The following is a 20008-nucleotide window of genomic DNA, read 5'->3' on the forward strand; positions in this document are numbered from 1 at the left end:
TGGGCTTGGGAGTGGAAAGGGGCAGGATATGATCTTAGCCAGGGTGAGCAGGGAAGACTTCTTGGAGGAGGTGCCATCTGAGCTCGGGTCTGAGAACCGAGAAGATCTAGGCCAGGGCACTCTGGGCAGAGGGAACTGCAAGTGCAAACTCCCTGAGGCAGGAGCAAATGTAGATGGCTTAGAGAGAGCTAGGGTGCTGACCAGGATGGCTGGAATGGGGTGAGCCCGGGGAGCATGGATGGAGAGGCATTGGAGGGGCTGTGAAGACATGTCATGGGGATGGACTTGCAGTTTGTTCTGTATGAGGGGAGGCTGGGGTAGCAGCAATTTAAACGAGAAGCAATCTGATCTGATTCTGTCTAAGAACACCTGTCTCTCTGCGAGGAAGGAATTGTGGGGTCAAGATCAGCAGCAGGGCTTGAGGATTGTCCCCTCATTGTTGCCTGCCTCCCTCCAATCTTTCCTGTCTCCTGCCTTTGTCCTGACCTGCAGCTCTGAGGCTGCCCCTACTCTACCTAAGCAGTGCTCCTAGGTGTGCCCACATGGGCTGCACCCCTAACCCCATGGCTTTAGCCACACTGGTCCCTCTGCTTCTATCCTGCCTGTCCCCTCAGGCCTCAGTTTGAAGGTCATACCCTTGCAGAGTCTCTCATTTCCCCCTGACCAGCTGTCTCAGTGCAGGGACCCTGTTTGTCTTGGTCACCCCTGTGTCTCCAGGCCCAGCATGCTGTGTGGTAGATGGTATGAATGAGTGGACCTCTCTGCAGCCTTGGTGATGAAGGTGAGCAAAATAAATTGCTCCCTGCTCTTTCCTTTGAACACACTGGGGGCCCGGGGACTCCATGCCCGTGGCATCCCCCAAAATTGGATACATGGGGTAGAAGGTGGGCTTGGGAAGCCCAGGAAAGCAATATTTATCAAGCAGAAGTGGCCCTGAAGGGAGTGAGAAGTGGGGTTAGAATCCTGGCTCACCTTTGTTCGCTGTGTGACCTCAGGCAGGTGGTGCCACCTCTCTGGACATCACTGTCCATCTCTTTAAAAATATCAGTCCTGCTTCATGGTGGGGGGAGTATATGAGGCAATATATACTCCTGGCAAAGAATATATGAGAGGGTATGTGGGAATCCCTGTGCCAGGGCCTGGTCCAGGTACCCACAAGCTCACCCACTGGGTGCTGAGTCTCTAAGAGGCCTTCTGAACAGCAGTGAGGGCACAGGGTCCCTTGCCCATAGGCCACAAAGGAGAAACTAGAAAAGGAAGGTTCTCTCTCGCCTGCTCACTCGCCTGCTCGCGCGCTCTGTCTCTCTCTGGCTTGTAACAGTAAGACAATGTATCTTATGAAACTACAGGTTCTGAGGCAGGCGGCTCCCAGGCTGGTCAGCTCTGTGGTGTCATTCTCAGCATATTACTGAGTTATACTGCCAGCTGTCCTCATGGACACACAAGAGTGGCAGCAGCTCTAGGCGGCATTTCCAAATGGGGCCTTGCTCAGAATGGCATGGCTTCACACCTCCTTTTTCATTCCTTCAGGGAGGTGTAACTTCCATGTAACAGACTGTGTTTATTTAAAGCATATAGTTTGATGAGTTCAGTCATTGTGTATACCCAGGAAACCATAAACACATATTCTATCACCCCCTAAAGCTTCCTCACACCCGTCTGTATCCAGCCTGTCCCCAGGCAGCCACTGATGTGTTTTCTGTTACCATTTCCCAGGATTTATTTATTTCAGTGGAATCACATAGATATGTTCTTCATTGTCTGGTTTCTTTCACTCGGCTCAGTGATCCTGAGATTCTCTCATGCTGTTGCCAGTGTCAGTAGTCATTCCTTTTCATAGCTGAGGAGTGTTCCATGGTGTGGCTGGACAGTTTATGTCTCCATTCACCTGTTGAAGGACGTTGGCATTCTCGCCAGCCTGAGTCTATTTAAAATAAGCTGCTGTGAACATCCATGCATGCATCTTCATGTGGACGTATGGTTCCTTTCTCTTGGGTGAATACCTAAGAGAGTAATGGCTGGGTTATAAGCGGGATTATAACTTTCTGAGAACCTGTCAAACTTTACCAAAGTGGTTGTCCCATTTTCCTTTCCTATCGGCAGTGATGCTTCACATCCAAACCCACAGGCCATGAGAGAGAGATGAGGAGAAGAGCTTCTCTTCAGGCCACAGGCAGGTTCTAGTAGATGTGAACACTTAGCAGTGTCCCTCTCCTGACACAGACAGAAGAGCAGGGCTCATTAGCACAGAAAGGCTCTGAGAAGATCTGCAATGAGAGCCTATGGGACATTGTTTAACCTGGCATCTCCCGAGTGACGCGGTCCTGGACTCTTGCCCCATAGCCCCCCTCCACGCTCCCTCTGGGAAGATTCCCACTGGCCCCTGTGGAAGTTCACTTGGCGAAATGCTTTCCTTGAGGAATCCCCTGGGGGATGGAGATCAGATGGCCCTTTGATGGACAGGTGTGTTTGGGGTCCCTGGAGGGAAGGAAGCTGGTGCGTCTCGCCTCCCACCCCAGCCACCCGCTGGTGGAACTCAAGATGAAAATGTCTTCCCTGTCTTCCACCTCCACCCAGGTGCTCATCTGCCGGAACTACCGCGGTGACGTGGACATGTCGGAGGTGGAGCACTTCATGCCCATCCTGATGGAGAAAGAGGAGGAGGGGATGCTGTCACCTATCCTGGCCCATGGGGGAGTCCGCTTCATGTGGATCAAGCACAACAACCTGTATCGTATCCCTTGGCTAGGGGGCTCCCAGGGGGCCCCTGTGTGGACATGTGTGTTCATACACACACACGGGCAACTGAGGGCTGCCAGCCCCTGCCCCGGCTGACCCAGGGCTGGCTCAGGCCAGTGGGGGCCATGAGGCACAGCCCTGTCTTTCTGGAGCTCCCTGCTGCCCAAGGATGACCAGTGTGACAGAGGTCCAGGGAGCCAGGAAGGGTTCCCTGAGGAGGTGACATCCTGGAGGAGACCTGCAGGAAGGCCAGGTGTCTGCCAGCCATGGGAGTTGGCCGGCACGAGGAGCACTAGCCCAGGTGAAGTCTCATTCCGAAGCTGTAGTGGGGGGTGACCGGAGCCCTGGAGGGGGTTGCATGGTAGGAGCAGGGCCCAAGTGGTCAGCAGGGTGTGCACTGCAAGGCCTCATAGGAAATCACCTTAAGTGTGTTGGGAAGTCTTCGGAAGGTTTCAGGCAGAGGGGTGACATGGGCACGTTTGCATTTTCTGAAAGTCTCTGGCTGCTGAGTGGATGCCAGACTTCAGAGATCAGAAGTGGACATAGGGAGGGGTGGGGAGGCGGAGGTTGGCGTCCAGGTGGGCAGGGTGGTGACCTGGATCATGAAAGGTGGTGGGATACAGAGGAGGGGAGAGATTCCTCCCAACCCTGCCCAGATCTCAGAGCCCCCCATGCTCAGGCTCATGTGGAGACCTGGCTGAGCCAGTTTCCATCCGTGAGGTCTGACCAGCCCCCCATGGCTTTGGTCAGGCACATTCTGGTATCCGCACTGCTGCAAGAAGGGCATGGCTTTGCAGCACACAGCCCTGTTCAGACCCAAGCTCCAGTAGCTATGTGACTGGAGGCAAGTCCTCACCTTGCCACAGTCCAGTGAGAGCAGGACTGTTAGGGTCCGTTGAGCTGGTGCATATGATCACATCCAGCAGACGTGGGTTCTGTCCCCTTTCCCGTGTTCACGGAGACACACAGGACCTCGCTAGTGCAGGTGTGGTCCACGGGCCCAAACAATCCCTGGGAGCCTTTTGGAAATGCAGAATCCCAGATCCCATGCAGCCTTGCTGGGTCAGAATCTGCATTGTAGCAAGGCCATCCCTAGTGATTTGTGTACATGTTACAGGGTGGGAGGTGTTGGCCTGGGACCTTCATCCAGTGCCCTGAGGTCTGGCTCCCTTCATCGTGCCTCTGTTTCTTCACCCCTCTCAGGAAGGCCTCAGGGGCAGCTCTGTAGAGTATGACAGGTGGCCTGTGAGCCAAGAGTTGGCTATCTTGGAAGCTGCCCTGGGTCTGGGCAGTGGTTGCCCGGGTATGGAGAGGAGGGAGGGGCAGCTGTGTCAGCACAGCAGGAGCCGTCAGACCAGTTTCCAGTTGGGCCCCAGTGTCTCACGCATGGGCAGCCAGGGAGGAGACATCGAGGGCTTGCCCCTCTGGGTGCCAGTGCCAAGCACACCCTGCCTGAGTTCCTGCCTGAGTTCCAGCCTGAGTTCCATCGTCAGGTGGCAGTTTCCAGCAAGGCCCAGCCATGAGGGTCAGAGGTGCCCTCTGCCCCTCCTTAGAGAGCACCTGGACGGCATGTTGCCCGGGCTAGAGATGGGAAGCCAGCACTCCTTTGACTGGCCCAGCTCCATTTCCTGGGGCCCTGCGCTGGGCCAGCTGAGGCAGGAAGTGAGGTAGAGGCAGTCCCTTTCTCCCTCCCAGAGCTCACAGCTTGGCACTGGAGCGGCACAGGCTTGTTGTGAATGGCCAGGGCTCAGTGCACAGGAGCTGGCCTCCCTGGGTGGCTTGAGGCCCTTTAAGGAGAGAGGAACAGGAAGTGCCCAGTATACACTGACCCCAAGAGGTGAGGACATACCCCGCACCCACCCGCCGTCCCCCGCCGCCCATCAGAGGGAGTGTGCCAGACACTTCACATACATCACCTCAGTAAATCCACCCTCAGGCCCCCATCATACTAGTGAGAAAATGGAGGCTTCATTCAAAAGGTTTGCTTCAGGGGCAAAGGCTCAAAGAAAGGCTGGAGCTACAGTTGGCCCCGGCTGCTTCCGCCGGAGCCTGCCTGGGGAGCCCTGGACCTCAGGAGGGTCACGTAAGCGATGGGCTTTGGAGAAGGGCTGGCAGTGCTCCTGCTTTCCGCTCCTGGATGACCCGCACTACCTCCTCCTGCCCCGGGCTGCTCATCCCACCTGAAGTGCCCTCTGCCACACCCTGGGCTTCAGCCCTCAGCTCAGGCATCACCTCAGGGCAGCCCCCGCTACCCAGCAGCTGGGTGGGTTCCCTGTGCCCCCTGCTGCCCCTCTGTCAGCTGAGTGCTCCCTGGGAGCCGGGACCTCCTCCGGCTGTAACTGCTGTGTCCCAGGCCCAGCTCAGACCAGGAGGTCGGTAACCCGCTGAGGGCCGAGTCATGGCTTGGGGTGGCTCCAAAACATGCAGTGAACTGGGGTCTGTGGGGTGGCAGCCCAGGCCTCTGACTGCTCCTTGACTGCAGCCGCCACGCAGTGGTCGCCACCTCTAAGAAGAACGCGTGCGTGTCACTGGTGTTCTCCTTCCTCTACAAGGTGGTGCAGGTGAGTTGAGCCACAGGGGCCACGGGGGTATCCGTCGCCCTGGCACTGCAGTGTGCCTCATCACACCAGCCTCCCGAGGGCTGCAGCATCCCTAGGGAGTTCGGAGCTGGAACCCCAGAAGTGAGATGGGGGAGCTCCACGTGATCCGTGAGTGGGATTCTGTGGCCTTAGTTGCCCCTCTGCCTGGTGAAGAGAGGAAAGTGAACAGGAGGTGGGGCTCAGGCCAGGTGCGCCATGACTCCAAGAGGGACCGGTATGCCCCCTAGCTGGCTGTGGAAGGGTGGAGGGTAACCAGATGAGTCAGAGATTAGGAAGGTGGGATAAGCAGGAGGAGGGCGGAGCCAAGTTCTGTTCAGAATCTTGGGGGGCGGAGCCTAAAGGCACAGAGGCCTGAGGCCCTACCTTGGAGAGAGGTGACACACAGCAGGCCCAGCTGACAGCTGGGGAGGCAGAGAGCAGCACATGCAAAGGCCCTGGCGGGGGAGTGCACGTGGTGCAGTCAGGGAACATCAGGTGGGCCAGCGTGCTCAGGACAGAGTGTGGGGCTGCTATCAGCAAGGTGACGGGGCTAGACCATAGGGGTGGGCGGGGTGGGCAGGGGCCGGATCGGATGTACAGGGCCTAGTGAGGAGTTCAGATTTCATTCCAAGTCTCGCGAGAGATGGTGGAGGGCACTAAGCAGGAGACTGACAAGACCTGATTCGAGGTAAGATCATCTCTGGCTGCTGAGTAGAAAAAGCACTTGAAGGCAGCTGGGAGGCCAGGCCAGTTTCCAGGAGAGAGATGGAGGGGTGCGGCCAAAGTGGGGGCTGTGGGGTTGAAGAAAGTGGGCAGCTGGGCCCAGGAGGCCTGGGGTGGGCCCAGGAAAGCTTTCATCCCTCAGATGGTGCCCTGTGCAGCCCGATCAGGAGCCATCTACGCCAGATGCTGGGGAACAGGCTGGTGTGGGCAGTGAGGACATGGGGGCAGGAGAGCAGCATGTCCCCCGGGGAGGCCCCGGGTGCAGACTGAGGAGGAGGCCTGCATTCCCGAGCTGTTGCAGGCTGGGCTGCGCTGCCTGTGATTTCAGAGGAGAGGCCCAGCGGTTGCAGTCCTGGGGTGTGGAGACGGGGAAGCGGGAAGGAGGAAGGTTCTCCTCCCTGAAATGTTTGGCGTTGCCTTTCTGCTTCAGTGTTTGTGCTCATGAAAGAGCTTCGACCAAGCTCCTCTTCCCTTTGTCTCCTTTGGCATCCCTGCTTTGATCCTCTTAATTTTCTGTTGAAATGGGGCAGATTCGTCTGCAGGCACAGCTGTACAGACTGGAGTTCAGGGAGGCCAGAGGAGGCTGGAAGAGCCATTTGTCCCCCCCCCCGCCCCCACAGTGGTTCTTGTCCCTCACCTGAGTCACTCCTGGCTCAGAGGCAAAGGGTGATAGTTACAGTCAGGATTAAAGAGAAGATGGGAAGGGGCCCCAGGCCTGGGAGTGTCTGTCAGGGAGGGGAAGAGAGTGGGCCCGCAGGGGTGGGGCTTCTGACCAGGCCTGACGCCTGTACTCCCCCAGCCTCGTAGGCGGCCACTGCTGTCCTCCTGCCCACATTCCCTGAGCCCAAGGCCTCGTCCATAGCACTCTGGGAAACGGACAAACGCAGCTCGTGGACAAAAGGGCTGTTAGCAGGGGCCTCAGGGCACGAAGGGCAAATGAACTCGTGCAAGCGTTCATCCCCTCCTCGTCCTTCCTCTCAACGATCTGCCCCCCACGCAACACCACAGGTATTTTCAGAGTATTTCAAGGAGCTGGAAGAGGAGAGTATCCGCGACAACTTCGTCATCATCTACGAGCTGCTGGATGAGCTCATGGACTTCGGCTACCCTCAGACCACAGACAGCAAGATCCTGCAGGAGTGAGTGGGTGGGATGGGGCCCGGGGATGGGGGGCGGGGGTCAGGCCCCTCCTGGGTGATGTCACAACATTGATGTCGTCAGCAGGTTTGGAGGTGGAGGAAGCAAACGTATGTTCATGTTGTTGGTCCCCCTGCCCTGTCTCCAGCCGCACCAGAAGTTTACTAAGTCACTGGGACAGTTGTGGGTCCTTTTTCCACGCAGCATCCGTGCGTAGCATGAGCATTTTTCCTGTTGCGAGGTCTTCATTTCCATCCACAGAAGTGTGCTAAATGGCTTGTTATTAGGGAGTCACCTGCCTTTGTTTTTATTGTCATAAATGAAGCTATGATGAAAAATCTCCCTCCTTTGGAATCCTGCCCATCAAGTAACAGTCACCGTGGATTAAGCACTTCCTGTGAACCAGGCCCTGTACAAGCACTTTTTTCACTCCATTCACAATCAGGGGTGCTGTCTTCCCATTTTACAGGGGAGTAGAGGGACACTCAGAGAAGCCACGTGAACTTCAGCACATCTCACATCTGTTGTTCCCCAAGTGGAATCAGGGTCACCAGTTTACACCCCTAGGAGGTTGGTCCCTTCTGCACCCCCAGCGGGGGAGCACTTCATGCCCACTTCTTGTTTTCCTCACCAACACTGTCTCCTTGGCTCCCTAAAAGTGACCACTCTGCACTCACTGTAACTGAAGAGTTTGTTGGAGGCTTTGGAAATCGTAAGATATTCTTGTGTTAAACAGCCTCAGGTGAAACCAGAGCCTGCCTTTCCTGGCGCCTGCTACAGGGAGGGGCTGTTTTGAAGAATGTCTGTGCCTGAGCTGCTTAACTGTGAGCCCGGGCCCACAGGTACATAACTCAGGAAGGCCACAAGTTGGAAACAGGGGCCCCACGGCCCCCAGCCACCGTCACGAACGCAGTGTCCTGGCGCTCTGAGGGCATCAAGTACCGGAAGAACGAGGTGTTCTTGGACGTCATTGAGTCCGTCAATCTCCTGGTAGGCTTCCTTTTCTTTTTTTAAAATTTTATCTTCTCCATGATTGGAAATAAAAGCAGCTCTACTTTTAAAACTAGCAAGGCCCTGAGAAACAGGTGGTTTCTGTGTGATAGCAGATCAGCGGGATTCAGGTTGGGCTGCTCATTGCAATGTGAGCTTGTTTTATCTTCATTAGTTTCTGTTCTTATTTAGAGTGAATGCATGCACATCATTAAAAAAAAAAAAGCAGTGTATAGAGTTTGAAAGTGAAGGGCTCTGTAATTAGAAAGGCCACATTGCTTAAGGATTCATTGTCATCCTTTGGGACCTTGTGCTGTAGATATACAGACATACATTGTTTTTCTGTGAAACTGAGAGCATAAGATGTAGTTCTCCTGTGACTTGTTTTTGGGGTGTTTTGGTTTTTACTGTTTCGTGTATGTTTGTTTGTTTTTTAATTTTATTTTTTAAGCTACTATTTGGTAATTGACCATATTTTCTATGAATTTTAGCACATGTACAGATTTGTGTACCCATTATCATAACCAGGAATCAGAACAGCTCCATCACCTCAGAAACCTCTCTGGATGCTGCCTCTTGGTAGTCACACCCTCCTGCCTGTTCCCAACCCCTGGCAACTGCTGATCTGGTCTTCATCACTAGTTCTGTCTTTTTGAGATTGTTGTATGAGTGGAATCATACAGTGTGTGTCACTTTGAATCTAGCTTCTTTCAGTATAACGCCTTTGAGATTCATCCAAGTTGCTCTGTTATCAAAAGTTTATTTCTTCTTATATTTGTTTATTTTATATGTTGAACCACAGTATGTTTATCCATTTACCCATCAAAGGACATCTGGGTTGTTTCCAATGTTTGGCAGTTGTTGAAAGAGTTGCTATAAACATTTCATGTATAGGTTTATGTGTGGACAGAAGTTTTCATCTCTCTACGGCAGATACCCTGCAGTGGGATTGCTGGGTCATATGGTAAGTATATGTTTAACTGTGTAAGAAACTGCCAAACTGTTTTCCAGAGTGGCTGTTAACATTTTTGCATTTTCACCAGTAGCAGATGAGAGTTCCGGTTGCTCCACATCCTTGATCAACATTTTTATTTCTGTCATCCTAATAGGTGTCTCATCATGGCTTTAATGTGCATTTCCCTAATGGTTAATGATGTTGAGCATCTTTCCATGTGCTTCTTTGTCGTCATTATGCTCTTTGGAGAAGTGTCTCTTCATATCTTCTGATCATTTTTGAGTTGTTTGTTTTCTGATTGTTGAGTTTTGAAAGTTCCTTATATATTCTGGAGAAAGTCTTCTGTCACATATGTGATTTGCAAATATTTTCTCCTAGTCTGTCACTTTTCTTTTCATTCTATTGGCATTGTCTTTCACGGAGCAAAAGTTTTTAATTTTGAGAAAGTCCAAATGTCAGTTTTTTTAAATTGATTAAGCTTTTGGTGCCATGTCTGAGAACTCATTGTCAAACCCAAGGTCATATAGATTTTCTCCTAAATTTTCTTCTAAAAGCTTTATAGTTTTACATTTAGGTCTATGATATTTTTGACTTAAATTTTATTTGAGGTGTGAGGCATATATCCATTTTTTTGCATATTGAACATTTTTTTTCATTTGTTGTAAAATCATTTTGGAAAATATTATCCTTTTTCCATTGAATTGCTTTTGCGTTTTTGTCAAAGAACAATTGGCCATATTGTGTAACTCTATTTCTGGACTCTGTTCTTTTCCATCGATCTGTATATCTGTTCCTTCACCAATAACCACACTGTCTTGATAACTGTAACTTTATAGTAAGTCTGAAAATCAGATAATGTGACTCTCACAACATTCTTCTTTTTCAAAATTGTTTAGCTCTTTAGTTCCTTTGTGTAGAGTTTTAGAATCAGCTTGTCTGGGATTTTGATTGGTGTTGTGTTAAATAACTCTATTAATTTGGGGAGATTTGATATCTTTATATTAAGTCTCACAATCCATGAGTGCAGTATATCTCTCTCTATATATTTAGGTCATCTTTGATTTCTTTCATCAGCATTTTCTAGTTTTTACCATGTACAAATTTTTTGTTAGATTTATACCTATTTCATTTTTTGGAAGCCATTGTAAATTGCTTATTTTTAATTCTATTTGGTAGAATTCACCTGCAAAACTATCTGAGCCTGGAGACTTATTTTTCAGTACGAATTTCAATTATTTAATGGTTATAGGATTATTTGGGTTTTCTGTTTCATCTCGAGTGTGTTTTGGTAGTTTGCTGTTTTTAAGAAATTGATCTATTTCATCTAAGTCACTGAGTTTCTATGCAGTGTTTATAGTATTCCCTTATTACCTTTTTCATGTGTACAGGGTCTGTACTGATACACTCTCTTTCATTTCCGATATTGGTAATTTATGTTCTTTCTTTTCTCTTTGCCAGTCTTATGAGAGGTTTATCTGTTTTATTGATTTTCACAAAGAATCAACTTTTGATATCATTGATTTCCTCTATTATTTTTCTGTTTTCAATCACAGTGATTTCTGCTCTTATCTCTAATATTTTCTTCCTCATGATTTTGGCTTATTTTGCTCTTCTTTTTCTAGTTTCTTAAAGTGGAAACTAAAGATACTAATTTGAAACTTTCTTCTTTTCTAATATAAGCATTTAATGCTATAAATTTCTCTCTAAGCACTACTTTAGCTGTATCCTACACTGATATGTTGGATTTTCATTTTTGTTCAAAATATTTTTAAATTTCCCTTGAGACTTTCTTTTTGACCCATGGCTTATTTAATAAAAGTGTTGTTTAATTTCTAAATGTTTGCAGGTTTTTCTGTTATCTCATTGTCATTGATTTTTTAAAAGATTTATTTATTAATATATATATTTTTAAATTTATTTTTGGCTGCATCAGGTCTTAGTTGCAGCATGTGGGATCTTCATTGTGGCGCACGGGCTTCTCTCTACTGTGGTGTGCAGGTTTTCTCTTCTCCAGTTGTGGCGCCCAGGCTCCAGGGTGCACGGGCTCTGTAGTTGTGGTACGCAGCTTCCAGAGCACGTGAGCTCTGTAGTTTGAGGCACACAGGCTCTCTAGTTGAGGTGCACAAGCTCAGTAGTTGTGGCACGTGGGCTTATTTGCCCTGTGGCACGTGGGCTTATTTGCCCTGTGGCACGTGGGATCTTAGTTCCCTGACTAGGGATTGAACCCACGTCCCTGGCATTGTAAGGCGGATTCTTTACCTCTGGACCACCAGGGAAGTCCCTGTCATTGATTTTTAATTTAATTCTATTATTGTCTGAGAATATAGTTTATATACTGTCAATTCTTTAAAGTTTGTTAAGGCCTGTTTTAATGATCCAGAATATGATCTATCTTGGTGAATGTTCCATGTACCCTTGAAAAAAATGTATATTCTGCTCTTGTTGGAGAGAGTGTTCTGTAAATACCAATTAAATCCAGTTGGTTAATGGCATTGTTCAATTCTTCTAGCAATTCTTGCTAATTTTCTGTCTACTGGTTCTACCTGTTACTAAGGAGCATTAAAATCTCCAGCTATAATTGTGAATTTGTCTGTGTCTTTGCTTCACATATTTTGAAGTTCTGTTATTAGGTGCAAATGGATTTAGGATTCTTCTGTTTTCTTGGTGAACTGACCCCTTTATCATTATATAATGTCCCTCTTTATTCCTGATAATTTTTTTGCTCTGAGGTCTGTTTTGCTATTAATATTGTCACTCCAGAATTCTTTTGATTAGTGTTTACATGGTATATGTCTTTCTATCCTTTTACTCCTTTTTTTTTTAATCCTTTTACTTTTAACTTACCTGTGCCATATATCTTATAGAAAACGTATAATTGAGTCATTTTTTAAATCCATTCTGACAGTCTCTGCCTTTTATATATTTAGAGCATTTATACTTACTGTAACTGTTAATTTGCTTGGATTAAAATATACCACTTTATTACTTGCCTTCTGTTTTTCATTCCTTTGTTTCCTTTTCCTATCTTTCTGTGATCTTTTTGAACATTTGTAGTGTTCCATTTTGTTTCTTCACTCTACCTTTTTTTTCTTTGTATAGTTATTTTAGTGGTTGCTATAAAATACTCAGAGTTAATATTTTACAGCTTCAATTGGAATTTAGAAACTTTACTGCCCCATTATAGAGTTGTCCTGTATATTCATCTATATACATTGAAAACCATATCAGACAGTGTTAAAATTTTTGCTTTCGATTGTCAAACATACTTTAAAGAACTCAAGAGGAGAAAAAGAAGACTCTACCGTATTTACCCAGATATTTACTATTTCTGTTGCTCTCCCCTCATTTCCAGTTTTCCAGGTTTCCTTCTGGTACAATTTCAGTTCCATCTAAAAAGATTCTTTTAGCAGTTCTTTCAAAACAGGCCTACTGGCTACAGATTCCCTTCGTTTTCCTTCATCTGAGAATGTCTTTATTTCATCTTCATTCCAAAAGGATATTGTCACTGGATATCAAATTCTGGGTTAACAGTTCTCTTTTAGTACCTTAAAAATGTTGTGTCACTTCCTTCCGGGCTCCATGGTTTCTGATGAAAATCCACAGCCACTCGAATCGGTATTCCCCTGTAGGTAATGTGTTGTTTTTCTCTGGCTGTTTTCCACATTTTTTCTTTGTCTTTAGTTTTCAGCAGATAGCTTATGATGTGTCTAGGTACGGATATCTTTGGATTCCTACTGTTTGGGGCTTGTTCACCTTCTTGGATCTGTAGATTTATGTATTTTACCAAACTCGGGATGTTTTCATCCATTATTTCTTAAAATATGTTTTCACCATTTCACTCTTTCTCGTTTCCATCTGGACTCTGGTGACATAAATGTTAGACCTTTTGTTATTGTCCCAAGGGTCTCTGAGGCTCTGTTCATTCTATTCCATCTTTTTTTTCTCTCTATTGTTTAGATTGGATAAGTCCTATTGATCTGCTTTCAAGTTCACTGACCGTTTCCTATGTTATCTCCATTCTGCTATTAAGCCCATTCAGTGATTTTTTTTGTTATTGTATTTTTCAGTTCTAAAATTTCCATTTGATTCTTCTTCTTATAGTCTTCTTTCTTTCCCAAGACTTCCTAGTTTGACATTTGTTGCAAGAGTGTTTGCAGTTTTTATCCTAGCTATTTAATGTCTTTGTCAGATAATCCCAATATCCATATCATTGTTGGTGTCTGTTGATTGTATTTCCCATGTGAGCTGAAATTTTCGTGGTTCTTTGTATGCTGAGTAATTTTAGATTATATCCTGGGGTAAGATTCTAGGTCTTATTTAAATTATACAGAAAATGTTGATTTTGTTTGTTTGTTTGTTTTAGCTGACAATTGTCCTGGTTAGGTTCAGGCCACAAGTTTCAACCCCCACTCTATGGGCCATGAGAATCAGTTCAGTTTTCAAAGCCTTTGTGCCCTTTGCTATTTAAATCTATCCCAAATATGCACTGCCCAGTGGTCCCTCAGGGACTGGGGAGAGTTTGGTTCTTGATGTCTTTGGTGTGCTAATTAGGATCATATCCATGCATGGCTGGTTCTAGAGAGATCTGGAGACATAAACAACTTCATGAGGTTGCTCACCTGAACCTTTCACTCTCTGCTCTCTACCTGGTGCTTTCTGGCTGGGGGCTTCCCTTTTTGGTTCTGTGGCCAAAAACTCGGGGCTCTAGATTCCTACTCTCGCGCTTGTCTGCACTTGGGCTGAAATCCTGGGTTTGCCCCACCCTCTCGGAAAGGGAGCCGAATTGCCTAGGGCCTGGGACGTGAGAAAAGAGGGTAAATGAGGGATATCCATACTCCTGAGCGGCAGGAGTTCCCCTTCTGGCCCTGGAGCTAGAGCCAGAGGCTTCCACAAGCTCTGACTGCACCATACTTCTTGGTTCCACTTCCAGGTTTCTGCTGCGCTTTCATGTGGGTAGCGGGGTAGGGAGGACTGCTCATTCAGTCGGCTCCTCCCAGATCCACCTTTTCAGTCTTCCAGTAGTTGCCCATGCATCCTGCCCAGGTTTTATAGCTGTAGTCAGTGGTAGAGAAAGGGTGATGCAGGCCAGTTCCATCTCACCTGCAGCCTGCCTGTCACCTCTCGGGAGAGGGCCTCACTCCCATTACTTGGGCAGACAAGGACTGGCTGGGCCAATCCAGTCACGTGGGCCACTTAGGTGTGCCCATTTCTGACTGTTACAGCCAGGGCAGAAATGAGCATGAATGCTCATCCTCAGATGTGTGTTTGGGCATCTCCCTTATCTGGGCAGGATTTCCGGAGGGCCGAGTTCCCAGACATGCAATTGCTAAGTAACAGTGCTTTCCAAGAAGATTCTCCCAGTGGACTGAATATAAACATATTTGCTCTCTTACTTACTAAGCCATGAGGCAAGACAGTGGCCTGACTCACTGCGTTCCCCTCCTGCCTGAGGACCTTCGTCTGAATTGTTTACTGAGCCCAGAACATGGCTGTAGGGTGTCCTCAGGTGGAGAAGCAATCCCAGGGAGCAGCTTATAAACAACTGCCTGGGAGAGTGCTGGGAGTTCAGGGGCGTCCCAGCCGCAGTGTGTCCCTACACATGGCACTGCCCAAGGACCCCCGTTCTTCCATACAAGGGGCAGCAAGAGGCAGGTATGGACATCCCAGTCACGTTGGAACACACCTTCCTAAGTCTGATTGCAGAACTGGCGGCCTTCAGAGTCAACATTGGCCTCCAGATTCTGAGAATCTTGTTGTACTAGTATAATTAGGCAGCCGATCCCCCGGCAAACGTCTCCTCCATGCCCACCCTGGGGAAGACACCAGCTTTGGGCTGCCAGTCACGCCTCAGCACCGTCCTGGTTGCTGCCCAGGTGGCCAGGATTAGCCTTAGAGGCTGCATGGCTTTTGTCTCCACTTCCTGAGCCTTCTTTCCCATCATTCAGCTATAGAGGGTGGTGCAGTCCCAACTCCCCAAGGGGAGATAGCCCCCCAGAGAAGGGGATCTAAGGGCAGACTGTCGGCGGGGAACACGGAGGACCCGCAGAGTAAGGCAGGTGGTAGTGCCAGCTGCCCAGAGCCCAGGGGTGAAGGGCCATGTCTGCACGGGCTCGCCGAGTGCCCGCTGCCCCAGGCACTGTCCTCGTGCTGGACCCAGCAGTGAGCAGCCTGACATGACCCCTCACCCGAGCGTGGCCAGGATGGATGGACAGGCAGACAGGGCTGGCAAGAGGCAGAGGAGGAAGCAGCTTCTGTGTGCTGTGGGGTCAGGTTGCTGCCTGATGAGGCGAGGACAGTGAGAGGCCAGCGTGGTCAGAGCATGGTGAGCGACGGGAAGTGACGGAGCCACACCCTGCAGGGCCTTCTGTCCTGTTTTGTGCCTTTCTCGGGGTCATCGTCCACATGGCGCCTCAGTTCTCCACTTCCCTCAGAGGCGAAGGGCTTTCATGTGTGCACGTGTTACTTGCAGACATCTGAGTTAAAGACTGGACAGATTTTCCTGCTTCTCTGCAGAAGTCGGAAACTCAGGCCCTCCAAGGAACGGCCCATATGGCCCTAGGGCCTCTGAGTTTGTAGCCCTCTGTTTCCCTTGCTGGTGTGGATGTGGCCTCATGCAGAATGGCACTACGGGGTGGTGGTCCAGGCTGTGGCCCCAGCACCTCTGCCAGCCACTCTGTGCCCTCGGCGTGTGGCATCCTCTCCGTGCCTCAGTGTCCTCGTCTCTAAAATGGGCCCAAGGAGAGGTGCTCCAGCAGCCTGGCCCCCTGAGGACAGTCTCCGGCTTTGCCCATCGTCCTGCTGTGATTTTTAGTTGCACTCTCAGATGCCTTCCGGTTTGCACCGGAGTTAAAAGGTAGCCCAAGTCACAGCCCCGCCCTGTTGAGGAGGAGCTGCTCAGTCAGTGTTGTAGCTGTGATTGTATTTGCTTAAGTCTGTTGTTACTTTGGATCGGTGGTTATCAGACATCAGGGCAGCCCTGGGAGCAGGGTCCAGGAAGCTCCGTCTTCAACAAGCCCTAGGGACTTTGCCAGGCCCCACATGGAGAAACAGAGATTTCCAGGAAAGTCAGTCTGGCCTGCTCCCAGCCGATGAGCAGACCTGGTAGAGTCCCTGCCCAGGCCAGCCGAGCACACGGCCTCAAGCCACCAGGTCTGCCCAGGGCATCCCAAGAGCAACTTAGAGTAGAGCCCTCAGAGAGGACTCCAGGCACAGTATCACCTGGCCCATCTGCGAGGGAGGAGCCTAGTGTGGCCTGAGGACTAGAAGGCGGGACCTGTAAGTGTCTGCCTCCCTGGCCTGGCCTGGCACTGCCTCCCCATCTCAGGGGACAGTGAGAAGGGCTTCGAGAATGGGAGTGGCCAGGAGGGTCATACAGCGTGGTGGGGGACAGTGACCGGTGCGTGGGGCCTCCCCTTACCCCCTCCTCGCCACCCCCTAGGTCAGTGCCAACGGTAACGTCCTACGCAGTGAGATTGTGGGCTCCATCAAGATGCGGGTCTTCCTGTCGGGCATGCCTGAGCTGCGCCTGGGCCTCAACGACAAGGTTCTCTTCGACAACACGGGCCGTGAGTATGCCACCGGGGCCCAGGTTTCACCCCTGTGGCAGCTGAGGGACTATTCACCTGCGTGATAGCAACAAGTTCATCTCAGGCACTTGGCTTAGAAACATTTGCACGTTGTTTACAAGACAACTGTGAAAACGAATAAACTAACACCTGGACTTAGAGGACATGGGAGAGTGAAAATACTCAAGTCAAACCCCCTTGTTGCTCCGAGGGCCAGAGGTGCAGGTGAGTACCTTAGGTGCCAAAGCACATGTAGCATCATACAAAAGGTCCTCAACTCCACCCTACTGGAAGGTACTGCGGGGCTCGCTCTCCCCTCCCAGACCCAGTTTCTGCCCTCACCTCTGGCGTTGGGTCTGGGCTGTTCAAAAGCCACACACAGTGGTTCGAGCATGCTCTGCCTGGCCTGGATGTAGCACTTCCCATGGTGGGGCATGGCCAGAGCGGCCTCAGGAGCCCAGGGTGGCTGGGGCTCCGTGTTTGCGAACTGGACCACCAGCCTCCCCGCCAACCACAGGTCCACCGGCGGCCAGAGCAGTGGCGCGTGTTGTCATAGTTACGTCTGCAGCATCGCTAGTGAGGGCCTCTCTGACGTTAGCCCATCAGAGCAGCTCCCCTCTCAGGACTGAGCTCAACCCACACAGCCTCTCTGGGCTGGGAAACCAAGACAGGACCCCAGGGATGACAGGACCGGCGCCCTTAGGGAGCCCCAAGCCATCACCGAGCACCCCCAGTGGGGTCTGTTAATCATTCAGCAAACATGTCCCAGGCAGCTACCCTGGCTGGGGACTCATTGTGAACTAGGCCTACTACACCTGTCCTCAGCCCAATCTTGGGACGTAATGGGGCTTCCAGCGGGGTGAGGAGAGATGGGGCGTGGCTGCCTCAGAAGCCGGCCCCCTTGGTGTTCGTGGCCCAAGATACTCTCACAGATCCGGGGGCAGCTCTGCTCTGCTCTGTCAGGAGTGAACCCTAGACAGTGGGAGCATTGCTGAGAGAGTGGCCTGGGGGGCCTAGGGACTGTCCCGCCCTCACCCCCACCTCCCCTCAGGTGGCAAAAGCAAGTCCGTGGAGCTGGAGGACGTGAAGTTCCACCAGTGTGTGCGGCTCTCTCGCTTTGAAAACGACCGCACCATCTCCTTCATCCCACCCGATGGCGAGTTCGAGCTCATGTCCTACCGCCTCAACACCCATGTGAGTGCACCAGCCACCCGCCAAGAGGGCCCCCAGGCCCCCGCCCCTGCTCCTCCCCTGGGGCAGCCTCCCTCCTCTTCCCTGCTGCCTGGGAGCCGTCCCCGTCCACAGCGAGTCTCACGTCTTGTGAGGTGATGCCCAGGATGGGCACAGCTCCCCATGAGCAGCCTGGGCTCCAAGGAGCCTGTTTGACAATGCAAGGCTCCGAACTTTCTGAGCTGAGGGGCCAGACCCCTTTGACACCACTGCCCCTTTCCCAGGCATCCCCACCAGAGCGTCCTCGGTGATGTTGTCTGCATTTTCTCTAATGCTCTGACCCATCCTGGCACCAGCTGTGGAGCCCCGAGCAGCAGTGTACTGGGCTCACACCTGGACCTGTGGTCCCTTGCCCTCAGTTTCCCCTCTGTGAAGCAGGGCTTTGTAAAACGACTGGTTCTGAGCGCCATCTTCACTCTCCCCGACAGGTCAAGCCCTTGATCTGGATCGAGTCTGTGATTGAAAAGCATTCCCACAGCCGCATCGAGTACATGATCAAGGTGTGTGTGCATCCTGCACGCAGCATCAGCCGGGCGTGTGGGGCATAAGAGGGGGGATTTGGGCTCCCCCGCCTAGTGCAGGCCTTCTGGTATCTCTGGCCTGTCCGGGGCCTTGGGCACAGAGAGGACACACTGCCCGGATCTTGTGTGCGGCCACCGTGGCAGTGGCCTGTGACCAAGTGTCCAGGTGGAGCACTTCTGCCACTCAGTGACCTCACCTAGCCCAGGCCAGCCCTGGTCACACAGACCTTTTCCCTGGAGGCCAGGGCCAGAGGGAGGGATCGGGAGTCCCAAAGGCCAAGGGGACAGGAGGGCAGAGACTGACCATCCAAAGTTGAGCTTAAGGAAGACCTCAGGGGGTGGGAGAGGGCGTGGGGGTCAGCTCGGTGGTGGGAGTGGGACTCCCAGAGGCCAGGCCAAGGGGCATGTGGCCCTTGTGGGAGCAGGCTGGGTGGGAGCCAGGCTGTCTCACCTTCGCCCGCTGCAACCTTGGCCACATTGGCCTCGTCTCCAGGCCAAGAGCCAGTTCAAGCGGCGGTCAACAGCCAACAACGTGGAGATCCACATCCCTGTGCCCAACGATGCCGACTCACCCAAGTTCAAGACGACAGTGGGGAGCGTCAAGTGGGTCCCCGAGAACAGTGAGATTGTGTGGTCCATCAAGTCCTTCCCGGTGAGCACCCTTCTCGGCGGGGCACCCCCTCCAGACAGGCATGGGCAGAGGCCTGCTCGGCTCAGCCTGGCTGGGGCAGGGGTGGGGCTGGGGCCCAGGGTAGCGGGGAACTCCACCTTCCTCTTGTGTGGGAACCAGCCTGTCTTCAGAGTCACGGCAGGGGTCCCTCTCTCCCTCCTTCTTTCTCCCACTGACACTCCTGTTTAGAGCTCAACATCCCTCCTGGGGAACAGACTGCCTTGGGGCCAGAGCCTCACGGGAATCCAGCACCAGCTCCAGGAAGGTAGAGCACTTCCTGCCCCGGCCCACAGGCCGGTATAGCCACCTGGCTTGTGTTCAGGATTTTGAGCACTTGAGTCTGGGTTTGTGTAAAGAGTGCCCTGGGACTGGAAGATGGGTAAGCGGCTGTGCCGACTCAGGGTGCGGCCCGTTGCCATTCTCGTGGTAAACAAGATGGAGCACTCTTTCACGTCTCAGAGGACCGTTGGTGCTTCTTTCTCGGGAAACTGTAGGAGCTGTCTCTTGCTCACTTCTCTATCAAGTGTGCTCATTTTCTTCTTAGTTTCCAAAAGCTGTTTACACATGGGCAAGATTAGTACCTTTTCTTTGATATCAGTTGCAAATGGTATTTCTCAGTGTTTGGTGTTTGTCTTTTGACTTTGCTTCTGGTGTCTTTTGCTGTGTAACCTTTCTGATTGCTTCTTCTTTTAAGTGTTGTTTAATGTAGTCACATTTCTCAGTCTTTCTTTTATTGCGTTTGGATTTTAAGTCATGATTTGAAAGGCTTCCCCATTCCAGGCTATAAAGCAATTCACCCATGTTTGCTTCTAGAACGAGTACAGTAGTATTTTTCACCTTAGACTTTAGGTCCTTTTGGAGCACAGTCTGGTAAATGGGTGACATACAGATCCAACGTT

General features: G+C 50.9%; 1 protein-coding gene across 2 annotated transcripts in view; it reads left to right on the forward strand.

Annotated features, from left to right (window-relative positions):
- AP1M1 (adaptor related protein complex 1 subunit mu 1) overlaps nt 1–20008 on the forward strand; it is a 29801-nt gene that overhangs the window by 3171 nt on the left and 6622 nt on the right. Inside the window, exons 2-10 of one of the 2 annotated variants that reach the window (XM_024767297.1) lie at nt 2344–2463; nt 2578–2734; nt 5233–5300; nt 7050–7180; nt 8021–8168; nt 16562–16688; nt 17740–17882; nt 18347–18418; nt 18933–19091. In XM_024767297.1, coding sequence (XP_024623065.1) covers nt 2434–2463; nt 2578–2734; nt 5233–5300; nt 7050–7180; nt 8021–8168; nt 16562–16688; nt 17740–17882; nt 18347–18418; nt 18933–19091 — 1035 coding nt within the window. In that variant the 5' untranslated portion in view covers nt 2344–2433. The remainder of the gene's footprint in view (nt 1–2343; nt 2464–2577; nt 2735–5232; nt 5301–7049; nt 7181–8020; nt 8169–16561; nt 16689–17739; nt 17883–18346; nt 18419–18932; nt 19092–20008) is intronic. The other variant, XM_024767296.1, reaches the window with a different exon arrangement.

Source organism: Neophocaena asiaeorientalis, unplaced genomic scaffold (genome assembly GCF_003031525.2).
Source record: "Neophocaena asiaeorientalis asiaeorientalis breed wild unplaced genomic scaffold, Neophocaena_asiaeorientalis_V1.1 scaffold87, whole genome shotgun sequence".
NCBI lineage: Eukaryota > Metazoa > Chordata > Mammalia > Artiodactyla > Phocoenidae > Neophocaena > Neophocaena asiaeorientalis.